Consider the following 21741-nt stretch of genomic DNA (forward strand, 5'->3'; position numbering starts at 1 on the left):
CGCGGAAACAGCCGCCGCCGCCAGTTCCGGCGCGGGCCCGGGGCCTGAGCGGCCCCGTCACAGCCGCGGGAGGGCCCAGCCCGGGGGCGGCGCCGCTGCTGCGGTCCGGTCCGGTCCTGCCCTGGCACTGCCCTGCCCTGACCCGCCCCGCTCGGTTCCGGCACTGCTCTGCCCTGCCTTGCCCTGCCCTGCCTCGCTCCGGTCCGGTCCTGCCCTGCCCTGGCACTGCCCCGCCCTGACCCGCCCCGCTCGGTTCCGGCACTACTCTGCCCTGCTCTGCTCTGCTCTGCCCTGCCCGGCACCGCTTGGGCCTGGAGATGCCGCTGATCGTCCGGCGGGGGCCGCAGAGACGGTGTGGGATCTGCGGCTTCTCCCTCACGAGTAGAGAGCGCGGGAGCTGGGCCTGTTCGGTCTGAACTGAGAGGGATCTTATCAGTGCATAGAGATGTCTCAAAGGGTGCCAGGCCCTCCGGTGGTGCCCAGTGACAGCACGAGGAGCAATGGCCATAAACTAAAACACAGAAGTGTCACCTCAATACGAGGAAGAACTTTACGCTGAGGCTGGCAGAGCACTGAGCAGTGCCCGGGGAGGGCGTGGAGCCTCCTCTGGAGACATTCCAGCCGCACCTGGAGGCGTTCTGTGCCACCTGCTCCAGCTGCCCCTGCTCGGCACGGCGTTGGACTAAATGGTCTCCAAAGGTCCCTTCCAACCCTGACAATTCCCGCGATCCGCGGGCTCCCGGTCCTTCCTAGAGGGAGAGGCTGGGAACGTTCCTGCGCGGGCTCTGCTTTCCGGGGGAAGCGGAGGGACGGACGCGGGTCATCGGCGGCCACGGAGCGGCGGGAGCGGCTGGCGGTGGAGCTGGAGCGGCCCGGAATGGAGCTGGAGCGGCCAGCGGGGGAGCTGGAGCGGCCAGCGGGGGAGCTGGAGCGGAGGGAGCAGCCAGCCGTGGAGCTGGAGCGGCTGGCCGGGGTGACGCGGGAGCGGTTCCTGCGGGACATCTACCCGCGGGTATGGGATGCCGTGAGCGGGGCCCGGCGGAGCGGGCCGGGACTGCTCGGGGACACCGGGCGAGGCAGGAGGTGTCCGGTGGCTCCCCTCAGGCACGGCTGGTGCGGGCAGACCGCAGGGATTGGGTTTGAGTGTTCCCGGAGAGCTGCCGTGGTCCAGTGCGTTGAGTGGGAGTTCAGGAGCGAGGAGGTTCTCGCTTCGGCGAGTCCATTTCCTTTGGGAGTGACTAAAAGAAGTGTGGCCTTTGGCTTTGTAGCTTTGTCATCTCTGATCCATTTTTCCCCTCCGAGGTCCCAATTCAAAGCAAAAGTGTCTTTCTGCTGTTTTTTTTTCTGTGCTGGCTCAAACCTGTTCATGGTTGTCAGCACCGGGGGACCTTTACAGATGTGAAAAGAGCTTCCCATGAGAACATATAACACCACCTTAGCTCACAATCTGCACCTTTACTTTGTAATCTTTTGCAGCTTTTCTGCTGAACTCTGGCTAGAGTGAAATCTATTTCTTAGTCTGGCTTAGTCTTTGGCCCCAGCACAAAGTGCAGGTTAAAATTGTCTTTGCCTCTCCATATCCCTCCTTACCCCACTAGGAAAGAGGATATAGTTAATGAAGACACAGTCCCACAATTTACTGTGTTTTGTATCAACATTCAGCATTCCAATTCACATTGTTTGTGCACAGATAAGCTGTAACTTTGTGTAGTGGGTCCTGATATTCAACTGACTTGTTTGCATGGATGTAACTTGAAAAATTAATTCTGGTAGTTTTCCACTGGATGTTATGATCATTTCACAATTGAATTTTTTTTCTGCTGTTTAGAGAAAGCCTGTAGTGCTGACAGGACTGGAACTGGGCACTTGCACCACCAAATGGACAGTAGATTACTTGAGCCAAGCTGAAGGATCTAAAGAAGTAAAGATTCACGTTTCCACAGTGCCACAGATGGATTTCCTCAGTAAGAACTTTGTGTATAGGTACTCCACTCCAAGGCCTCTTGTATTTTAAAGGCATGTGCTTGCAGCTTGCAGACATACAGTGCATCTGTTTGAAGCTGAGGGTGGGAATATAAAGACAGTTTGTGAAAACATTAATTTATGTGTCAAAGTGCTGTCCTTGGTTTCTCCCTGTTCTATTCACAAATAGCTTTGTGTCCTGAATAAATACTGTGAGAGTGAAATGAGGGGCCAAACAGCACCTTAAAAGTGATGTCATGGAGGAGTGTTACTAAGGTATTTTAACAGAGCACTCCTCTAAGATATTTGAGCCTGGCAGTTGCTACTATAAATGAAAAAAGCAAACCAAAACACCCTTGATAACTGAATGATAACTTGTTTACTTATACAGCCTGTTTTCAGTGTTACTGAATAATGGTGGTTTCTGACTCACCACATGTCTGAACCTCTTTGAATGCTGGTGAGTGGCAGGCAGGGTATTCCACACTGGGAGGGGTGTAGCTCATTAAAACCAAGCTCCTTCCAAAGTTAGGATGTGCAGTTCTCAGAATGTTCAAACTAGTGGATATCACATGTTTCACAAGCTCTTTAATCTGAATGAAGGTCATAAAACCCCTTGATCTCCTCTGAAGTTCCTCTTGTTCTTCAAGGGTAAGTGCCTTTATTTTAGCTGTTGTTTGTTTTCCCCAGGCAGGAACAGGATGTGTTCAGTCTGTTAGACTTTTAAGCAGGTGGAAGTGTATGCTGTAAGTGTAAACAAGCTTCAAGTCTTTGAGTGGACCCTGTTCAAGGGAAAAAAGCAGATTACAGTCATGGTATGTTCTGGTCACTGCATAATGAACTTTTGAATCTTTGAGTTTAGGCTGTACTTGAAGGATTTTGCCTTATCTCCATATTTTATCTTCCCTGCTCAGTTTTGTTTTGGTTTTTTAACGATCTTTCTTACTGTGGGCTCACATCCAGTTGATCCAGTGTGTAGTTTTAGCAGGTTTGTAGACAGCCATATGGAATGTGTGATGCTCTGATTGTGCTTCAGTATAGTCCTGATTGTACTTCAGGATTTTCAGCTACTTCACTTGAAATTCAGGAAGCTTTGACCCTTTCCATAGCAAGCCCCTCATTCCAATCTGAAGGGAGAACAGGTAGAACCAAAACAATAGAAACACTGAGGGCTTAACTTTCAGTTCCCTGAGTTTAACCTGAGGCACATCAGTAGTGGTGCAGTCCTGTTGTAAGTTACCTGCTCCTACCCCTGTCTGTGTCGGTTCTGGAACTCATTCAGCCACGGTGTGATGTGCTGCAGAAATCTGAATGTTTCTATGCTGTTTTAGCTTTGCAAGCAGGTTCATTGAGAGGTCAGATGACTGTCTGTGCTACTGTAGGCGAGGAGATGGGGTGATAAGGGTAGACAGCAAGGACAGAGCTGTGGCAGCACTAGCATGCATCAGTTTAAGCTGTGATGGAGCTGTGGTCTCACTTTTCTTCAGCAGCAAGTGTCAATGGGCATGATATAACAGTTCAGCTGAAGTCAGAGCATTGGTTCTTGTTTGTTTTTCCATTGAGTTCAGTGGTTGTTGTATTTTGCCCATTACAAACAAGCCTAAAGCATTTAGAGAATTGGTCTAAGTAGTGCGTGATGCAGGTTCATATTCTGGTAAAAGGAAGAACAGGATCAAGAAAAAAATCCCTCGAGGGTAGTTTTCCTCTTAACCCTGGGTGCTTGGAGGTTATTCTGAAATGTGATACTTATATTCAGTAATTTATTGTCTAGTCACACCTAATGTGAGATGCTGAGCTGAGTGAATGTAACATTGAATTCATAACATACTATTCATAGCAGTGAATATATATCCTGTTGCTGCTTGTGTTTGGTTTGCCATTCATCTATCAGCTGATACCAAAATCTGAAATCTATATGAAAAGCTCCCATTATCTAATAAATATGTAACACTTTTATTGACCTCAGAGGGACCAGCTCTGATGCCCAGTGATTCTCTTTGTATCTTCTGAAGTTTTGTTTAGGAAAACTGTAAAGAAACACTTGAAAGTATCAAAATCCCTGTGAGTTGCTCAGCTGGAGAAGCACATATTTAAAAGAAATCAGATAACTGAAATAAATTCTAGAGATACGCAAATGAAATAGTTATCTGTGTTCATGCACAAATTGACAGCAGAAAATGGATAGATATAAACATGTGTATGTTCCTGGTAGTTTTTTGATGCTGAGCTTTTCTGCAAATTTATAAAAAGGTACAGTAAACAAGCCTAAAAATGACACACTTACATGAACAGTCTAAGCAAGTATTACCAGGCATTGGCCACAGTTTGAGTCTTAATTTGACTGTGAAGAGATTTGTGCTGTGACTCAAACCATTCATAACTTCTAAGTTCAAGAAGGATCTTACCAAAGTGTATAAATAGTAAAATACTGTATAAATGGGGGGGGGGGTAAAGATGGAGCTGGATTCTCCTCAGGGTCATGATGACAGGACAAGAGGCAATGGGCATAAGCTGAAATACAGAAAATTCTGTTAATCTGTTGAACACACTCCCCCCGCCCTTCTTTTACTGCAAGGATGGTCAAACAGTGTAACAAATGGAATAGGATGCCCAGGGAGGTTATGGAGGGTCCACCCTTGGAGATACACAAAACCAAACTGGATGCTGTCCTGAGCAAGCTGTTGTAGTTGATCCTGCTTTTGGCAAGGGGGTTGGACTGGAGGATCTCCAGAAGTGCCTTCCAGCCTCAGGAATTACAGGATTCTGTTTGGATATACATTGCAACAATTTACTAAACCAGAGAAGTTTCTAAGTGTAGGATTTGTATCTCAGTAGAACTCTGCAAGTATCTGCTGCAAACACATTGGTCACCATATTAAGTTAAAAAAGTAAAAGAGCAGCATATTGTATCCTCTGTTATACTTGATGTGGTAAGGGAGTTTATAAGCCAAGTGTTTATACCATGAGTTGTTACATTGATTCATGGTATCAACTTAAATATTTATATTTCAGAACTCTCCCCTTTGATGTATTTGTCCGAAGAGCAGCTGAAATCAACCACCAGGAGTACTTTCTTTCAGAGGTAATTTCCTTAGTGTCACAGTTTGTTCAGTCAGTTACTTTGCCAGTATATGGAAAGGAAAACGATGAATTGCAATATGAAGTTTTACTTCAGTGAACCACTTGATTTTAGATTTATCTTTTTTGTAGCTTGGTGCCAAGTTAAAACTGGGAGGAGGAGTAGTTTTTCTCCGAAGTTGTTTCGTATGTGTACAGTGTGGTTAACTTCAGTCATCCTGTTTCTTTTAACAAAAACTGCTTACATGAGTAAAAATTCCAAGATAAAATTTAGAAGTCAAACCTTGCTTCAGAATAACAACTGTATGATATGTGTGTTTTGCAAGAAAATGTCATGAAGATATTTCAGAGTTTGATTACATCTGCTGTCAAAATACAAATCCAGATTTATTGTGACATGATTTGTGAGTAGCAAATGTGTGGCTATCTTTATATATCAATGTTCAGGCTAGGGATTTTTCAGATAACTGTGATTAGGAAGCAAACAGTTTTGAATGTAGACATGTTCTTTACCTTTTATGCTACATAGAATGCTGTAAGTTTTGAAACCAATTAAAATAAGCTTCCTGCATCAGAGTTCTGAGCAGCTTAAACTACAATCTGCATTTGCTTTGAGTCTGTTCAGTAATAGCAATTCTGAAGAAGTTGTCAAGTCTCCCCCATTTTACTCTTCAGCTTTCAGTTAACATATTTTTCCCATTTCTTGAGGTGAACAGCAGGGATCAGTAGAGTAAAGGCAGTATAACAAAGCAGCTGAATTTGTAGATGCAATTTATTTGTACCATATTTTAATGAAGCTCTGCATTGAAATAATGAGAAAATACAGGCTCTTTGTTTAAGTGTTTGTAATTCTTATTAAAAATACTGCAACAATTCTTTTTGGTTTTCTCTTCAGGATGAAAAGTACTATTTGCGATCCGTGGGTGAAGATGCCAGGAAGGTGAGTTACTTGAGATTACAGTTCCAGTTTTTAAAATTGCAATTTGGAGATATTGTTTTAAAGCCCACTGTAATCTGCTGGGTGTATAACAGGGACATACAACTTATTTAGGTCCCTTTGTTTGTGAATCTGAGTGGATTTAGGTCAGAATATTTAAATCTTAAGTGTCTAAAATAGTTGCTGGTACATGAGAGCTTAGCTGATGTCTGAAGAGTACATTGCTAACCTCCCTTTCTTTAGTTTTTGTCCTAAGCTAATATAAAAGGGTTTCTGCTGATCTCTTGCTTCTTCAGTGTGATTTCCAGCAGCCATGGCTCAAAGCAGCTCTCTGGCTGTTCTTGTTAACGTCATGCTGAAAAGCATTTCTGTGTTCAGGCATTTGCCAATCCAGAAGTTCCAGCCCTGTGTTTCATATGATGGGAAATGATAGTGAAGGATAGTGATGGATATGATGGGAAATGATAGTGAAGTGCTTCCTCATTTAAATGTGCATATATGGTGCTCTGAGAGTTATGTTCTTTTTGTTCCAGGATATTGCAGATATCAGGAAGCAGTTTCCTGTTTTGGCAAAAGATGTTCAAATTCCAGAGTATTTTGAGAAGGAGCAGTTTTTTTCTAGTGTCTTCCGCATCAGCTCAGCTGGATTACAGTTATGGACACATTATGATGTAGGTAATACATAGGTTTAGCATAAAATGTTGCAGATGGCATTACAGAATTGAGATAACAAGGATCAAATTTCTGACTAAGATCAGAGAATAATAACAAACTTCATATATTTTGAAATAGTGAAATGAATCACATTCAGTGGTACAGTGAATTTTAAATAGATACATTGAGTGGGCATAATATCTTAACTGGGTTTATGTCTAATTCCATATTTGTAATATTAAATTATGGTTTGGGGTTTTTTTTTACTGTTTTGAGTTTCAGTTAAAAATCTGAAACACAGTAACTTTCAACATTTTTGTCTTCAACATTACATTATTTTTTTTATTCTAATGGCCAAATCCAACTGTAGAACACATTGCCAATTGTATAATGATTGTAGTTGTCTGTGGCTGCAGTGCAATAGATTCCAAATAAGATTGTCTTCTAAAATTGTGCAATGAATTCTGAATAAATTTATTTATAAGAAAAATAGTTTTTGCATTATAATTAGGAAAAAGAATCCTTTATCAATAAATAGTCAGCAAAATGAGGTAAGGGTAACAATGAAAGAGAAAAGGAACCCACAATATATTTTGTGTTATATTTTGCTGGTTTATATGTCTGAAGTATGGCATGTCTTTGTGTTTAAGATGGAAGAACTTGATTCTTATTTCAGGAAAAACCCAAAATTATTGGAAAGGAATACTGTGTTTTCAGATACACTATTTGTCAATAATGTGCAGCTACGGGGGTAAAGTTCCTGAGAATCTTAAGTTTTTTAAATTAACTGTATGTGAAAGCTCTTACAGCTAATTCTTAACATGGGAAGGTTTTAATAATTCCCTCTTTTAAGCTAATAATTAATTAGTTGAATCCTATATATTCATTCTTAACTTGTGACTGACATCTCTCTTATTATGCTTATTCCAGGTAATGGATAACTTCTTAATCCAAGTCACAGGGAGAAAACGAGTTGTTTTGTACAGTCCTCGAGATGCACCATATTTGTATTTATCAGGTATGCATGCCATAGGTATCTAGTTCAGAGTGTGGTGATCAGAGTTGCCTGTTGGCTCACAAGTGTGAAGCTCCCTGTAGAAAATAATCACTAACATAAGACTTGATGCAAAAAAAGTAATTTATTCCCTTAGCTCTGATCCTGTTGGCCTTAGTCAAAGCTAAGGAGAACAGCAGCTTTGACTGATTGTTTTCAGCACCTCACTGGAGGAGTACAGTGTTCTGTCAGGGCTCAAAATGGTGTTTTAAATGTCAGGAAAAGTGTTTTTTAATGTTAATAAGGTTGCAGTTACAGGACAAATGTAGACAACGCTGCCATCAGGTTTCCTTCCTTTTTACACTTAGAGAACAATAAACCAGTATTGAATTTGATTCAAGAACTGCCATTTCCAGCAATGTGATAATGCTTTGTTACTGTTGGAAGAGTAGGAATACTTAATTCACTGAAAACTTTCCTAGGTACTAAATCAGAGGTGCTGGATGTGGATAACCCAGACATGGAGAAATATCCCCTTTTTGTAAAAGCCAAACGCTATCAGTGTTTCCTGGAAGCAGGAGATGTGTTATTTATTCCAGGTAAGTAACAAATGGTTCCTGACCATGGCATGTTATTAAACAGTCTTGTTTCTAATTTTTCATTTCTAGAGATGGTAAGAGGTTACTAAAGCATTCCTGTGTTATAAGTAGGACCATTGAAAGGTGCTGACAAAATTTGTCTACTTCTTGCAACTGTACAATTACTCTGATAAAAGGTATTATTATATCTACCTACAAATCTTATTGTCCCTCAAGTTTGCACTCTATGCTTCTGAATTTATGTCTTAGTAGATTAATACTATAAACTCACTTTGTGAAATCTGAAATTACTTCAGTGACCTGAGTTTCCTAATGACAGAATTTGAGTGAAGTACCATTTCTGTTCTTCTGTAGCTCTGGCACTTAAGCCACTGGGAGCATGTGATCCAGTGAGAATTATGGATGGTAAACTTGCTGGACCTTCTAGAATTTTGTAATCATCTTTGAGGAGTGGAAAAACAAATCCTAATCCCTTTTCTGTATAAGCAGAGAATATAAAGCTGCTTCCTGGGCTGAGATGACAAATTCTGGTAAGCAGGGAAAAGCATTTGAATTACTCCTATTGAACTACTCTTACTTGTTACTGATTTTGTTTTAACTCTTCATGAGCTTGCAGCAGATGCTTATTCTGTTGCTTTTATATGATCTGGGCAATATAAACAAGTCAGTAAACAAGAAGGCAGTAGGTTTTTAGGACTTAATTTTGAACTTACCGTGTGCTTTTCTTCCTAAAGAAACCTTTGGTTACACTTAAATAATAGTATGTCACACTTTTGCTGTGTTAGCAGGTTAGGAAGAGGGGCTGCTGCTGCCTTCTCCATAGTAACTGCACACATTTCTCAAAACCCATCTTTTTTTCAGTGATACACATTCCAGGATGCTGACAAAGTCTTATCTTCATCCCACACATGGTTATCATTTGCTTTCATTTGAGTATCTCTATACTTCAGCAATTGTTACTTTCATGTGAATTTGCAGATTGATCTAAACATCTTGAAGAACTTCTTAAATTTGGTACAGTGCAATATATTTTGGGATAAATATTTATAAATAAACAAAAAATACAGTAGTTGAGGCTTTTCCTCAGCTAGCTTTAGTTTGGGTCATTCTGACAGTTGTTATGAGTCACGTGGAAGTTTTGGATAGTAATTTTTATTTTAGACATTCTTCTTTCTACAGCTTTGTGGTTCCACAATGTAATTTCTGAGGAATTTGGAGTGGCACTGAACGTCTTTTGGAAGCACCTTCCTGCTGAATCCTATGATAAGACTGACACTTATGGAAATAAAGACCCCATGGCAGCCTCTAGAGCTATACAGATCTTGGACAGGGCCTTGAAAACACTTGAAGAACTACCTGAGGAATATAGGGATTTTTATGCTCGGAGAATGGTGTTACGCATCCAAGAAAAGGCCTATAGGAATGATTATGGGTAGAATAACACATTGTAATTCAGCAAGCTGCTGTACAAGTAGAAAATTGTTTGTCAATATGGAAACTCTGCATGTGTACATGCATTTTGAGACCAATAAAAACTGTTGATCTTGTTTTTCATGTGCACTGAGTGCATAGTTTGCTTGATCTGGAGGTGGTGTCTTTTCTACCATGAGAGAACACAGTTGCAGTGCCTGCATTTATAACTGTTTTTTTGGAATGTTCTACTTAAATTTTTCTGAACAGAAGTTCTGGTATCTGGGCTGACATCATGCATGATTAGAAGTAACTGCATGTCTTCCTGAATGTGACCTCATTAATGTTTAGGAAAGCCATTGGTGGTGGCTGTAATGGCCACGGTTTCTTTTTCAGTAATAACTTGTGGTAAGTGTGGGGAGTTTCTTCTCCCCCTTGTAGTGAGACTGAGTGGGCATGGGAAAAAAGCAAAAGCTAATCATGCCAGGTTAAGCTTAGAATTGTGCAGCAGCTTGACTGCAAGGTAAATGATTTACCCTTTTCCTAGCTGTGTAATGTATTGTGGAAAAAACCTTGTTTGTCACTGCCCCATGCAGTCAGGCAGCATTGCTGTTTCTGCAGAATGAAACACTTGCAATTAATACGCCCACAGATCCAGTCAGCTGCAGTCCTAGAATCTGCAATGAAGTTCATAGTTATGGAGTAGACATAGAATCTATTGGGAGTTGTATTTGAGGTGCTCTTTGTTACCATATGAAAGAGGGTTTGCATTGCACCTTTTGGGATGGAGCCTGTTGTTCAGGCATTGTAGAAGGTTACTTTTTCAGCAGATTATGGTGTTTACACAAGCCTTGTGAAATAACCATGGGGATCTCACAGAAAGGATGGGGTTGTCGTCTCTTTGAAATCCCTCTGATGTTATTACTTGTGCTGTTTGGGAAAAGCATCATTTCTGTGACTTGGGTCAGTCTGTTACTTCTAGCAACATTTTTTGAGAACTGCAGCTTGTCAAAAGCTCTTAGACTAAATAGATATGTAGTGTTAATAAAGTGCTGGAAAAAAGCTTTCTCCAGAAGAGCAGGAGCTTGAACACTGTGCAGATTATTCTTCTAAACCTGTTCTTCTTGGCAGTTCAACACAGTGAAAATAGTCTGGTACCATGTGAATGGGCACACGGCCACCTCAGTGAATAAGCATGAATGGAACCAGCCAAGCGATTCTGATGGGCATCATTGTACATTCTGAGGGAAGAATTTAAATTTGGGATCACAAATAGGTCTCCCAAAATTTTTGTTCAAAAAGCAACAAGGATTGCTTGTGCATAGTGCTGAGATGGAATCTCTCTGCCTGTTAGGCTGGGGTAACCTCTTGGCTTTGTTGGACCGGTAGTGTCGAGGGCCCCATTTGAATTGCAGAGGTGAACAGAGCATATTCTTTGTGTGTCAGGACTAAATGGAGAGGCTCAGAGAGCCTGCAGGGCTAGACAAAGCTCTGTTCCAGCATTGTGCCAGCACAGCCATCACTTTTAACTACAACCACCTCAGTATACTGGCACAGAGAAGTACTGTGCTGATCCTGCATTCTGCCATTTCTTGATTCTCCAGTCCCAAAAGGAAGATGATGGCCTGGTGTTCTCAGGCCCCCTCAACACTCAGGTGAAAATAAGTGAAGCCTTGTGGAGCAGCAATTGGTGTATGAGTGACCTGCTGCTGCCTCACTTGTGAGAAGTGCTTCAGAGGGAGGGTGGGAGGGTTTGGGGCTCTTGGGGAGAGGAGAACATAAAAGGAGGAAAATCCTGTGGGTTAAATACATTCACTGCTGTGCCTCCTAATGGTGATATTAAAACGTTCAATAATACTGATTTCATAGTATGTATGTAAAAAGCATAAATAAGATTTGTCAAGCCACAATTACTGAGAATGTAATTTTCAGTATTTTTCAATGCCCTTGTAATTTTGTAATGGAAATATTAAATTATTAATCTAAATACCTTTGGCCAAATGAAACCCTTGCATCCCTCAGCTGCAGTTAGTGCTGAAGTAGCCCTGGAGAAAAGCTGCAAGAGTTCACTTGTTTAGGCTAGCATGAAGTCTGGATTGGAAAGTGTGTATCTGGCTGGGAAGAGAGGTCAGGCTGAACTGAATGTTAGCAAGTGCAACTATTTCATCTTCATGCTATCAATTTTAAAATGAAGCCTTGATTTCACTTTGAAAAAGTTTGTTACTTCTATAAAACAGTTGTTCTGAAATGATATAAGAAAACGAGCAGTTCAAAAATATATTTTCTTAATTTAAGGATGTGACTAATGATAAAAATCTGCAAGTTATTGTGTTAAAAAATTATTTGGTGCTTTCTAACCACTGTGCTAAATGGTGTGAAACTGGCAATAAATTGATGAATGGTGAAAGCATTAGAGGAATGACTTCTATCTAATGTAGTGAGAGAACACAAGTAGCCATACTTAGAAATCTATTACTGAAAACACAGAGGCTGAAAGCCACTGACATTTTGTGGAAGTTTGTCCTTTGGAGACCTAGGACAAAATGGGATTGTCCCACAATAAAACAGATGAAGTTGTGGTAACAGGCATTAGAAAAATAAACATTCACCATCTTAAGCATTCGAAGCAGCCACTTCAAGCAGTGTCTTCAGCACAGGAGTGGGGTGATGCAGACTGCCCAGGACAGAAAGATGAGTTGAGATGCTTACAGAAACCAGCAGTTTAAACTTGGCCTATGTACACCAAACTTTGAATTACTCTAAAAATTTGGTGACTGAAGCCTTTAAAGTGGAAGTTCATTGCAAGTCAACACCTGGAAAGAATTACTTATTCTTGATCATATGAAATATAAAGGATAACAAATGTTTCAGATCTCATTTTTCTTAATGTGCATGCTATGGAAAAAAATCAAATAAAAAAACTGATGTCAAATAATTTTTCTTGTCCAACTATTAAACAGATAAATAAAAGTCTGTGTGTCATGTATATGCTGACAATTTGATGTACTCAACAGGAACTTGTTTCTCTCCAAGAGCTACACAGGGTTCAGGTTCTTAACACAGTGTCAAATGTCTAATACAAAAGGGTTTGACTTCATCATGAAGGATCAGAAATGTATTTGCAATTCTTTTAAAATAAGCAGGATAAAACTATTTGCCTCATCCATCCTGTTGGTCCCACAGCAGGAGTAACTTGACTAAGATGAGCATGATTTTACCATAGTAAATGTTATATTACATATGGTATGATCCCAACATGCAATACTTCCATCTTCAGAGACATTAGTTTACAAACTCAATTCTTTTTTCCTCTTAACCAAAATGTATCTTCCCAAACCCGATTTTCCTGTACATGATACAGATGTTGAAGACACATGTTCTGAAACAGTAACTTTTACAAGGGATTCTCTGTAAGTTGGTATCACTCAATAACCAAAGACTGATGTTACTGGAAGGACAGATGAAATGTTACATTTTTCTTAAACAGTTACCTAAGTCTGCAGTAAAGCTGCATGTTAAGATTTCCTATTACACTTAGACTCTGGGAGTGGGGATAGATTCTGAGCTCTGTACAGGGGAATTCCTGGGGGCAACGATCTCTTTTTAAGTGGAGATTCCTGAAAGCAAGAAGAGCAGATTATGGTCTTACCAATTGTTCACATCTGTTCCTGGTCAACACTTTTAAGAGCAGATTGAAAACATTAAAAGAACTGCTCAACCGTGCAAAACACGCAGCTCCACGTGCAATGCCACGTTCATACAAAAATGCTCAGAAGCTCCTGCCTGCAATAACAACACAGATCATAGCAATGGACAATTTGTGCTGTGAAAACATTTGTACTTCAGCTGTCAAGCAGTACATGAACTGCTTTAAACTTCCCTCACACAAAATCGATGTATTTCTCTTGATGGGGAATGGGAAAGAACTAATCGCACAGCCTGTCAGGGATACAACAGCTTTGTCTGACACCCAGGCTTCAGAGTATTGCCCGGAGGGAAACTCCGGTGTGGGAGATGCAAGAGCCTTGTTTTGTCCTTCAGCACTGCCGTGTCTCTTGACTGCTTTCTGTGTCTTTCAGTAGTGCTTTCTTTGGAAATAGCTCTGAAGTGCCAGGTTTAACAAAGGAAATTAACAATCACGACTGAAAGTGCTCTCTTGAGAGCTAACTAAAAGAAAAAATAAATTATTCTGAACCTTGAAGTAATGGCACTCTTTTCCAGTATGTAAGATGTTTATACACATGAACTAAAAACAGATAATAATTTATTTTTCCCTATTTTTTTCCACCAGATGCTTTTCTGGTTATTTGCTTAAGTAGAATTTGACACTTCTTGGGTCACTTGGAAACATGTACTGGAGCCTTAACGACAGGAAGTGAGGACAAAGCCACCACTACTTTGTAACCCACACTACACTAAATGCAAAATGACTGCCTGAATCAGTCCTCCATGGTTTCCACAGTGATGTGGAACAGCTAATCCTCTGCAAGTGTTTTTTTGTCAGCAGGAGGAGAGAATTATGCTGTTAATACCAATAGAATGAACTTAGCCAGGAACAGTATGTCTGGCACTGGAAGAAGCAGTGCCTGTCTGCCACATAGGTGTTACATGATCTTCCATTACTGGCTTAATGACTTCATGTTACTTTTTTCAAGTTAAAAAGTCACCCTGCATCTGAATAGAGCTAAGAGATCCACAACAGCAACAGAAAGCCAGCTTTGGTCTTAGGGTCTCCATTGGCAATATTCAAATGTGACTAAATTTTCATGAGGTTATGAGCATCAGAAGTGAACTTTTATTTAATCTTTCAAAAATGAAATGAGATTTCAATATAAGAGTAAAAAGACTGTGAAGAAGTAACTTTAAAGGTAATTTAAAGAGACTGTCTCTTAGGGGTTGCCATCTGAGATATCCATATTTGCTTTTGTATTGCACAAGGGCACATTCATGTTTGTGGATTCTATGCTGTCATGTACCTACATATGTGGCTCACAACAGAGCACACACATCCCAGAATTTTTGCTGTTCATAAATTCTTTCTTGTAATACACACGTAATTTAAAATAAGCATTCAAGGTAAATAAATGGGTATCCTTTAATCTCAGTGCTTCAACTTCCAGTCTGTACAAGACAAGAAATGCTGTTTATCTGCAGAGATGAAGTGTTAGCTTACGAAAAACTGAATTGTAAAAAGCACTGTAAGAGCAAAGCAGTTCATATTTTCTTTCTGCAAATAGCTCAAAAAGAACCTGTGCGGAAAAGCTGAGCACATGTTCCTACACAATCATTTTTATCTGTGCATATTCACAATTTTAACACCTTAACTCCCGAACTGGCTTAGTAGTCTTACTTAAAATAACTTCTATGACTACTTAAATACATAGCACTCCTGTTAGTTATCTCTATCAGCAATTATGTTAATTGAGAAAGATAGAACAGCATACCAAATAGTGCTTGTGCCAACATAAGGGAGGGAACAGGATGCTATCAAGGGGAGAACAGAAAAAAATCCTCCTTTCAGCCCCATGTTAAAGATTGGACCCTTAATCATCTTTCAGAATTATGACCAAATACTGATTAATGCATCAGCATCTAGAGAGATGTGATTAAATCAGTCCTAGACAGGAAAACAGTTACCAAAGTTTCTAGCATTTTAGATGCACACAAAATCATTTAAGTAATTTAGACAATTTTACAGAATCAAGCCTCGCTTTAAAGGAATTGAACAGGCACAGTGTGAAACATTTTAGCATTTCTCAAAATCTGAAGAACGTCTTGTACAAGAAACAAGTATGTCACATAAAGAACACCAGTCACTACTGGGTTGTGCTAAGATCCATGTACTGTTGCTCACTCCATTCAGAAATAGAAGTGTCTTGAACCAAACCACGATAAGAACCACTAAACTTTAGGTATTTACATTCAAGCTTATTAAAATCAGCCTTTACAGTTAACATTGAAAACCAGGCATATACAAACCAATTTCATCCTAACATAGAAATCTTCACACTCTTGGGTTCTCCATGCCAGCTTTCCCATGCCAGTAAGCTCTTCTAGAATTACAGATGCTGACTACAAAAATACAAAGCCTCCTTGAAGAAAAGTTATCAAACAAATCTGATTTTTTACACTAGGTCTCCACAAATGCCTGAAAAAGCTTAATCCACAAAAACTTAACTGCACATTCCTTATTTAACGGTTTTACATTCATATCAAAGTGGTTTCACCCATTAGAAATAGTTTATTTTCTACATTGTTTGCAAAATTTATTTTTAGCATGCACTGTAATGAATGACAGAGGCACATTCCAACAGAGTACTACAGCTTTTTAAAGAATGAAAAACAACCAGTCAGTTTGCCCTCTACAACATGAGGTCTCATAACAAGATTAATTTTACAACAAAGTGCTTATTCTTCAAAGTAATGGAGCAACACTTGAGCCTATTTAACAGTTATTGTAGGCAGCCTCCATCAAACAGGTTAGTAGTGTTTTCATAGGACAGCCATCCAGAAACCTTTGAAGACAATGTCAATATTTTAATAGCAGTTTCCCAAAGCTTGCAAGTCCCGTTGTTTTGGCAGGCATAGAATTGTTTAGAAATTGGGCTCTGATCTGCACTGTTATTGGATAGGGCAAGTGTTAGCACACCCAAGTAAGCCTGGTCAGTCTGAAACTGAGGGAGCAAAATGAGTAGCTTTTGAGGGGTTTTGTTGGTTTATTTTTTAAAATTCTATTTTATAAGTGGATAGTTAAAGACATTTCAAGACATTTGTAGGCTTTCTATTAAAACCACTTCTTTAGGTGATCCATAATTCCTTTACAGAAAAAAGTACTTGCATATGCTGTGGACCAAAAAGGGGAAATAACAGTGCTTGAAACACATGAACAAGTTGTTATAAGCCTATTAAGATGGTAATCAGCATATAGGGTTGAACAAAATCCCCAAGAAAGAGTCTAAAAAAGCTGATGGAACTAGAGTTCAGATTCTTTTATAAAGTTAAGAATTGGTTTGCATGTTGCAATTTTCTCCATCAATTAAAAAAAATAATTTCCCCTTTGATCAAATAGGTACATTAATCTAATTATTATTATCAACAGAGTTCACTTGCAAATTGTAAGGTGCAAACTGTATGCATAACCCTTTCTACCACCCTTAATATTCTGAGTAATAAGGAAAGTTTCTTAGGAGTTCAACACATTTTTCTCACTGTTCAGTAATCACTGACATGCATAACCTCTGTCAAGAGCCATCCACAGTAAACCCTGTAAGTTTTAATGATGCCAGCATAAGGAAGATGACCCAGGACTCCTTCCACAGTAAAGGGTCAAGCACAGGGAAACAAGCACAGGGCAAAGGTGCCGCTAATCCATCACAGGATCAAAGTTGATTAAAATGCCTTTTTTCAGAACTTAGCCACAATTGCTTGTATAATTTTCACAGTGTTTTGCTAACTTGGCTTTTGTATTCCCATACTTTCAGGAAATCCAAAACCATTTCCAGTTCATTGTTAATAGCTGCAGTTGCCTTTAAGAAAGATTCCCAGCTTTGTAGATAAATGGAAAGTTACTTAAATAATAGAAAAGTTCCACTAATACCATCATGTCCATCCCTCAGTATTTCTTTCTCAAGAACATTCAGGTTTGGGGCCTGAAGCAGATCAAGCTCTGCAAATAGATTTTTGGATGGCTCTAGAAGCAACTACTGCAATACATTTAGAGGAGGTAATACATTTTAAAACTGAGGCATTTTGAAAGAGCTACAGTCATCAGTCTAAAATTTTATGAAACTTGTAATACATTATGTACTTATGGCTCGATTTAGATCAACATCAATGCAGCAATTCCCAAGGAAAACCTTCCCACCCCAAGGAAGGGACAAAGACACCTCTTGATGTGGTAATACAGATATTACTGCTGGTCCTTATAGAAGTCAGTCAAAGCAATAGCAAGGTATGTTGAAACAGGAATTAGCTACTCATCAATACTCGCAGGTACTTAACAGAGCTTTGTCAAAATTTTCAAGCCCCCAAGTGAAAAGGCTGTTCACTGGCAGACACTACACAATCAATTAATGAAACTATGAAAGAAATGGCAAGGTGCACGTAAGGAAGAAAAATGCATTGGCACCAATATTCCAAAGGTGAGTATTTGTGACTTGGTTTCAATAAGGAGAAATGTTACAAAACTGGAAGATTTAATTAACTAAATAAAACACTTTTCACCAAAACATATAACTAAGATTTTTCTAACAATCTATTTCCTCAAAACTAACCTTACATCTGTTACTGACAAAGACCAAAGTGGCTTTTAGTCTTGAAAGCCACTATAATGAAGTATCCAGACATCTGAAATTCTCAAGTACTTTAAACTCCCATTAAATGCAGTATATGGCATCAGACATCCAGGACTAGCAATTTTGCCAACAGTTTAAAAATAAACATTCACATTTAACAAAAAACCATGTATAGGATAGTTCTTCATAACCCTTTTTTCCAGTAATCAAATTACATCTGTTATAGTTATGGGGTCCCAACACTCCTTTGTAAGCTACTGAAATTTACATATAGTACCTATTAGCAACACAGAACTGATTTAGCATTCTCTGGAGAAAGCATCTGCTCAAAGCTGAAAATCTAGATGACAACATTTACAGTCTTAAAAGTGCTTCTACAGCAAACATACTGTTCAGATACACAGTCTCAGAATACTTCATGGACTCTGAAATGGTTATCTAAGGAGGGAACATCATCAGCAAAATGCAGTTGATCACTTATTTCCACACCAAATTCTTCAAGTATCTGTACAAATTTCTCATGCTCTCTCCCAATCCATGACCTCATTGTGTCAAACACTTGGTACGGTGTGACATGAGCATGAACTTCAATTCCTGTCTCTGCAAGTTCTTTCAGCATTTCAGGGTAGGTGACCCAAGTATTGCTTCCTCCCGAGTGACCACCATCCAACCAGTACATTGCTTTTATGTTTTTTAAGAAGGCATCTGTATTCTTGTCTTTTTTAGCTTCCTTCAGCTCATAAAGCAGCTGGTTCAGAACCACACAGCCTTTACTGAAGCCAATCAAAGTAAACGACGCTGCACCTACAGCAGATGGTATCATGAAGTTCACAGCAGAATTATTAGAGCATTCACAATCTCTCTCCCTCCCTGTGGATGAGCAGCCATTTGTTGTAGGAACAGACTGTGGTTGTGATTTACAAGCAGCTATTTTTGCATCCTTGCTGACACCATGCACAGTTTTCTGGGACAGCAGAATATTCTGAGAGAGTCTGAATGCATTAACCAGCAAAGCATGGAGATGCTTGAAAGCTCCAAAGTCAGTGCTGTGCTCTGGTGCTCCGAACATGTTACTGGCCACAAAGTTGTCATAACAACTGAATTTGTGCAGGTGCATTCGAGAACACTTTATGACCCAAATAAAGCTATTGGGGAACCGGCGAGCAAGTATGGCAGCAACATTTTCAAAACTCCAGCGCTCCCACTGAAAGTTTTCTGGGTGGCAAGACATCACATCATGATAGTTCTGAAAAATTGAAAAGAACAGAAAAGATGCATTACTACATTGTTAAAAGACTTCAGCTCCAGTGTAGTCGTATTCATAAGAAAGGACTGTAAGAGAGACACGGGCATTAGAAGTGCTCACCTGCCAGGCTTGCAGGACAAGAAACACCTTAAAGAAACTGATAGATTTACTTATTCTACTTTAATATTTTAACCACACATTCTTAATACCCCTAGAATTAATACAATAAAAATAAGCACATGAAAGTATTAATAATTTTCACTGACGTCAAAAGATTAAAGTATTATTCAACTTAGTATGAAATACATTACTGTATTATCTCCATCTGCAGAAATACCATTTATTTCAAACAGACAATAGACTTAAAACTTTGTAGTAAGTTTTCTATCTATTATACAGAAAAAATTCCCCTTCTCATTGAGCTGTAGGAAGTCTTTATTGACCTTGTTCACGTCCCTAAAAGGGTATAGATGGAAAAAACCTACCCCCAAGTCACAAATGAACTTTATCTCTAAAGCCATAATGGCAAAAAACACTACTTCATGTATTTTATCAGGCAACAATGAAGCCATACCCATAAATGGCAATCAGACAGGGATTCTTAGGCCCTCCCAATCCTTAAAATAAAAATACACAAAGTACTGCATCTTTACCTTACAGAAAAGGAAAGCCTTTTCCTCAGAAGAAAAAGACACTATCCCTGCTTTTCAGAAGTAGTAATGATGTTTGCGATTAGCTGGCTATGCAAACTACCAGAGCAGGTAATGTTAGAGCTCACCCACGTGCTCAGGGACAGCACTTCAGGGTCTCTTTGCAATTTCTTGCCAGCTCAAAGACTGCAAGTTCCTTCTCAGGACAGGCTAAGAAAGCTTCAGTGCCTGTCCAGTTCCCACAGGGCAGTGTATGGAATGTCTGTACACCTGCACGGGGATGTGACGCTCTGCCTGGTGAGGACAACTTGGCATCGTGTCTCCACTGACACTCCCTGACATGCTTTCATTCAGACAGTGCCATCCCCACCACAAAGGTCACCCTTGGGCAGTGCTACAGTGCTAGAATGAGTCCAGAGATGGGCAACAAAGCTGGTGAAGGCTCTCGAGCACAAGTTCTGAGGAGCGGCTGAGAGAGCTGAGGGTGTTCAGCCTGGAGCAGAGGAGGCTCAGGGACGGCCTTGACGCTCTGTACAACTCCCTGAAAGGAGGGTGTAGCGAAGTGGGTGTCAATCTCTTCTCCGAGACAACTAGAGACAGGACAAGAGGACACGGCCTCAAGCTGCACCAGAGGAGGTTCAGGATGGACATAAGGAAACATTTCTTCACAGAAACAGTGATTAGACATTGGAATGGGCTTCCCAAAGTGGTGGTGGAGTCACCGTCCCTGAAGGTGTTTAAGGAAACATGGCACTCGGTGCGACGGTCTAGTTGACAGGGTGGTGGTTCAGTCACAAGTTGGGCTCGTTGGTCTCAGAAGCCTTTTCTAACCGAACTGACTTTGTGGAGAGGACGCGACTCCCCTGCCCCGCTGCTGCAGCTCAGGTTTCCAAGCAGGCCGTTCCCGCTAAGTGCCCGACAGTGCCGGGCGGCGAGATGCTGCCCCGGAGCAGCGCAGGACAGCGGGGCAGCGCCCACCCGCCCACCCGCCCGGGCCCCGCTCCCGCCCGCCGTACCTGCACGTCCCCCGGGAAGTACACGACGTGGTGTTGCGGCAGCGGGGCCGGGCCGCGCGGGGCGGGCGGCGGCAGCAGCAGCAGCTCGTTGTTGCGGTGCGGCTCCGCGCCCGGCACCTCGGGCAGCCGCAGCCACGGCGCGCTCAGCCGCGCCGCGGGCAGCCCCGCGCTGCCGCCGCCGCCCGCAGGCCCCGCGGCACAGGCGGCCGGCGCCCCGCAGAGGCTCATGGCGCTGCCCAGGCAGAGCGCGGCGGGGCCGGCGAGCCCCCGCAGCAGCGCGGCGGCGGCGGCGGCGGCAGAGGCGGCCCGGGGGCAGCTCCGGCTCATCGAAGCGCCCGACCCGAGACCCTCTCACGCCACGGGCCGCCTGCTCTGTGCGCCTGCGCAACGTCTCGGCTGCGCCCCTCGGCGCCAAGCCCCGCCCCTCAGAGCCAAGTCCCGCTCCTCGGCAACAGGCCCCGCCCCTCGGCGCCAGACCCCGCCCCTCGGAACCAGGCCACGCCCCTGGACTCAGGCACCGCCCCCGAGAGGGACCAGGCGGGGCGTGGGGTGACCCCGTCCCTCGATGACGTCACCAAAGGGTTCAAAAGGCGCGGCGGGCGCGCGCGGGGCCGCTCCTGCCCCGGGATCGGAATCGTGAGGGAAAGGGAGCTCTGCGCGCTTTGGAAAGCGGTACCGGCCACAAAAAGCCTCCTCCGCAGGGCAGTGAAGTCCCAGAGCGTGTTGCTGTAGTAGTTGCAGCACTACGGGGTGTTTTAAGCTCCTCACTCGGCAGTAAGTTTCCAGACCAGGAGGTGTGTGTCTTCGTTTGTGACCTGAAGTTTTTGCTTGTACTGAAAAACACCCCAGCAAGTAAAAAGGTAGCTGCGAGTTGCTCACTTTGCGTTGGTTGCACTAGTGT

General features: G+C 41.7%; 2 protein-coding genes across 3 annotated transcripts; one reads left to right on the forward strand and one right to left on the reverse strand.

Annotated features, from left to right (window-relative positions):
• The first annotated feature begins 6 nt into the window (after positions 1 to 6).
• TYW5 (tRNA-yW synthesizing protein 5) lies at positions 7 to 9778 on the forward strand. 2 transcript variants are annotated; one of them, XR_011698372.1, is made up of 9 exons: positions 7 to 1012; positions 1829 to 1983; positions 4975 to 5044; positions 5936 to 5980; positions 6511 to 6648; positions 7562 to 7649; positions 8108 to 8224; positions 8579 to 8754; positions 9404 to 9493. XR_011698372.1 is itself a non-coding variant. In XM_071561774.1 (8 exons), the coding sequence occupies exons 1-8, from the start codon at positions 878 to 880 to the stop codon at positions 9658 to 9660; spliced, it is 1005 nt and encodes a 334-aa protein (XP_071417875.1). In that variant the 5' UTR covers positions 7 to 877; the 3' UTR covers positions 9661 to 9778. The 2 variants fall into 2 exon arrangements, 1 of the variants encoding a protein (XP_071417875.1); XM_071561774.1 differs by lacking the exon at positions 8579 to 8754 and having other exon boundaries at positions 9404 to 9778.
• A 4754-nt stretch (positions 9779 to 14532) lies between these two features.
• On the reverse strand, positions 14533 to 21212 carry C8H2orf69 (chromosome 8 C2orf69 homolog). Its single transcript, XM_071562645.1, has 2 exons — positions 20841 to 21212; positions 14533 to 19174 (listed from the first exon to the last, which is right to left on the reverse strand). The coding sequence occupies exons 1-2, from the start codon at positions 21165 to 21167 to the stop codon at positions 18335 to 18337; spliced, it is 1167 nt and encodes a 388-aa protein (XP_071418746.1). The 5' UTR covers positions 21168 to 21212; the 3' UTR covers positions 14533 to 18334.
• Positions 21213 to 21741: the final 529 nt, after the last annotated feature.

Source organism: Pithys albifrons, chromosome 8, assembly GCF_047495875.1.
Source record: "Pithys albifrons albifrons isolate INPA30051 chromosome 8, PitAlb_v1, whole genome shotgun sequence".
Taxonomy (NCBI): Eukaryota; Metazoa; Chordata; class Aves; order Passeriformes; family Thamnophilidae; genus Pithys; species Pithys albifrons.

Coding starts and splice junctions, on each gene's coding strand:
- TYW5 (XM_071561774.1), top strand. CDS start 878: ATGGAGCTGGAGCGGCCAGCGGGGGAGCTGGAGCGGCCAGCGGGGGAG. Junction 6,649..7,561: donor AGTTATGGACACATTATGAT/GTAGGTAATACA, acceptor TGCTTATTCCAG/GTAATGGATAACTTCTTAAT. Junction 8,225..9,403: donor AGATGTGTTATTTATTCCAG/GTAAGTAACAAA, acceptor TTCTTTCTACAG/CTTTGTGGTTCCACAATGTA.
- C8H2orf69 (XM_071562645.1), bottom strand. CDS start 21,167: ATGAGCCGGAGCTGCCCCCGGGCCGCCTCTGCCGCCGCCGCCGCCGCC. Junction 19,175..20,840: donor ACTTCCCGGGGGACGTGCAG/GTACGGCGGGCG, acceptor TCAATTTTTCAG/AACTATCATGATGTGATGTC.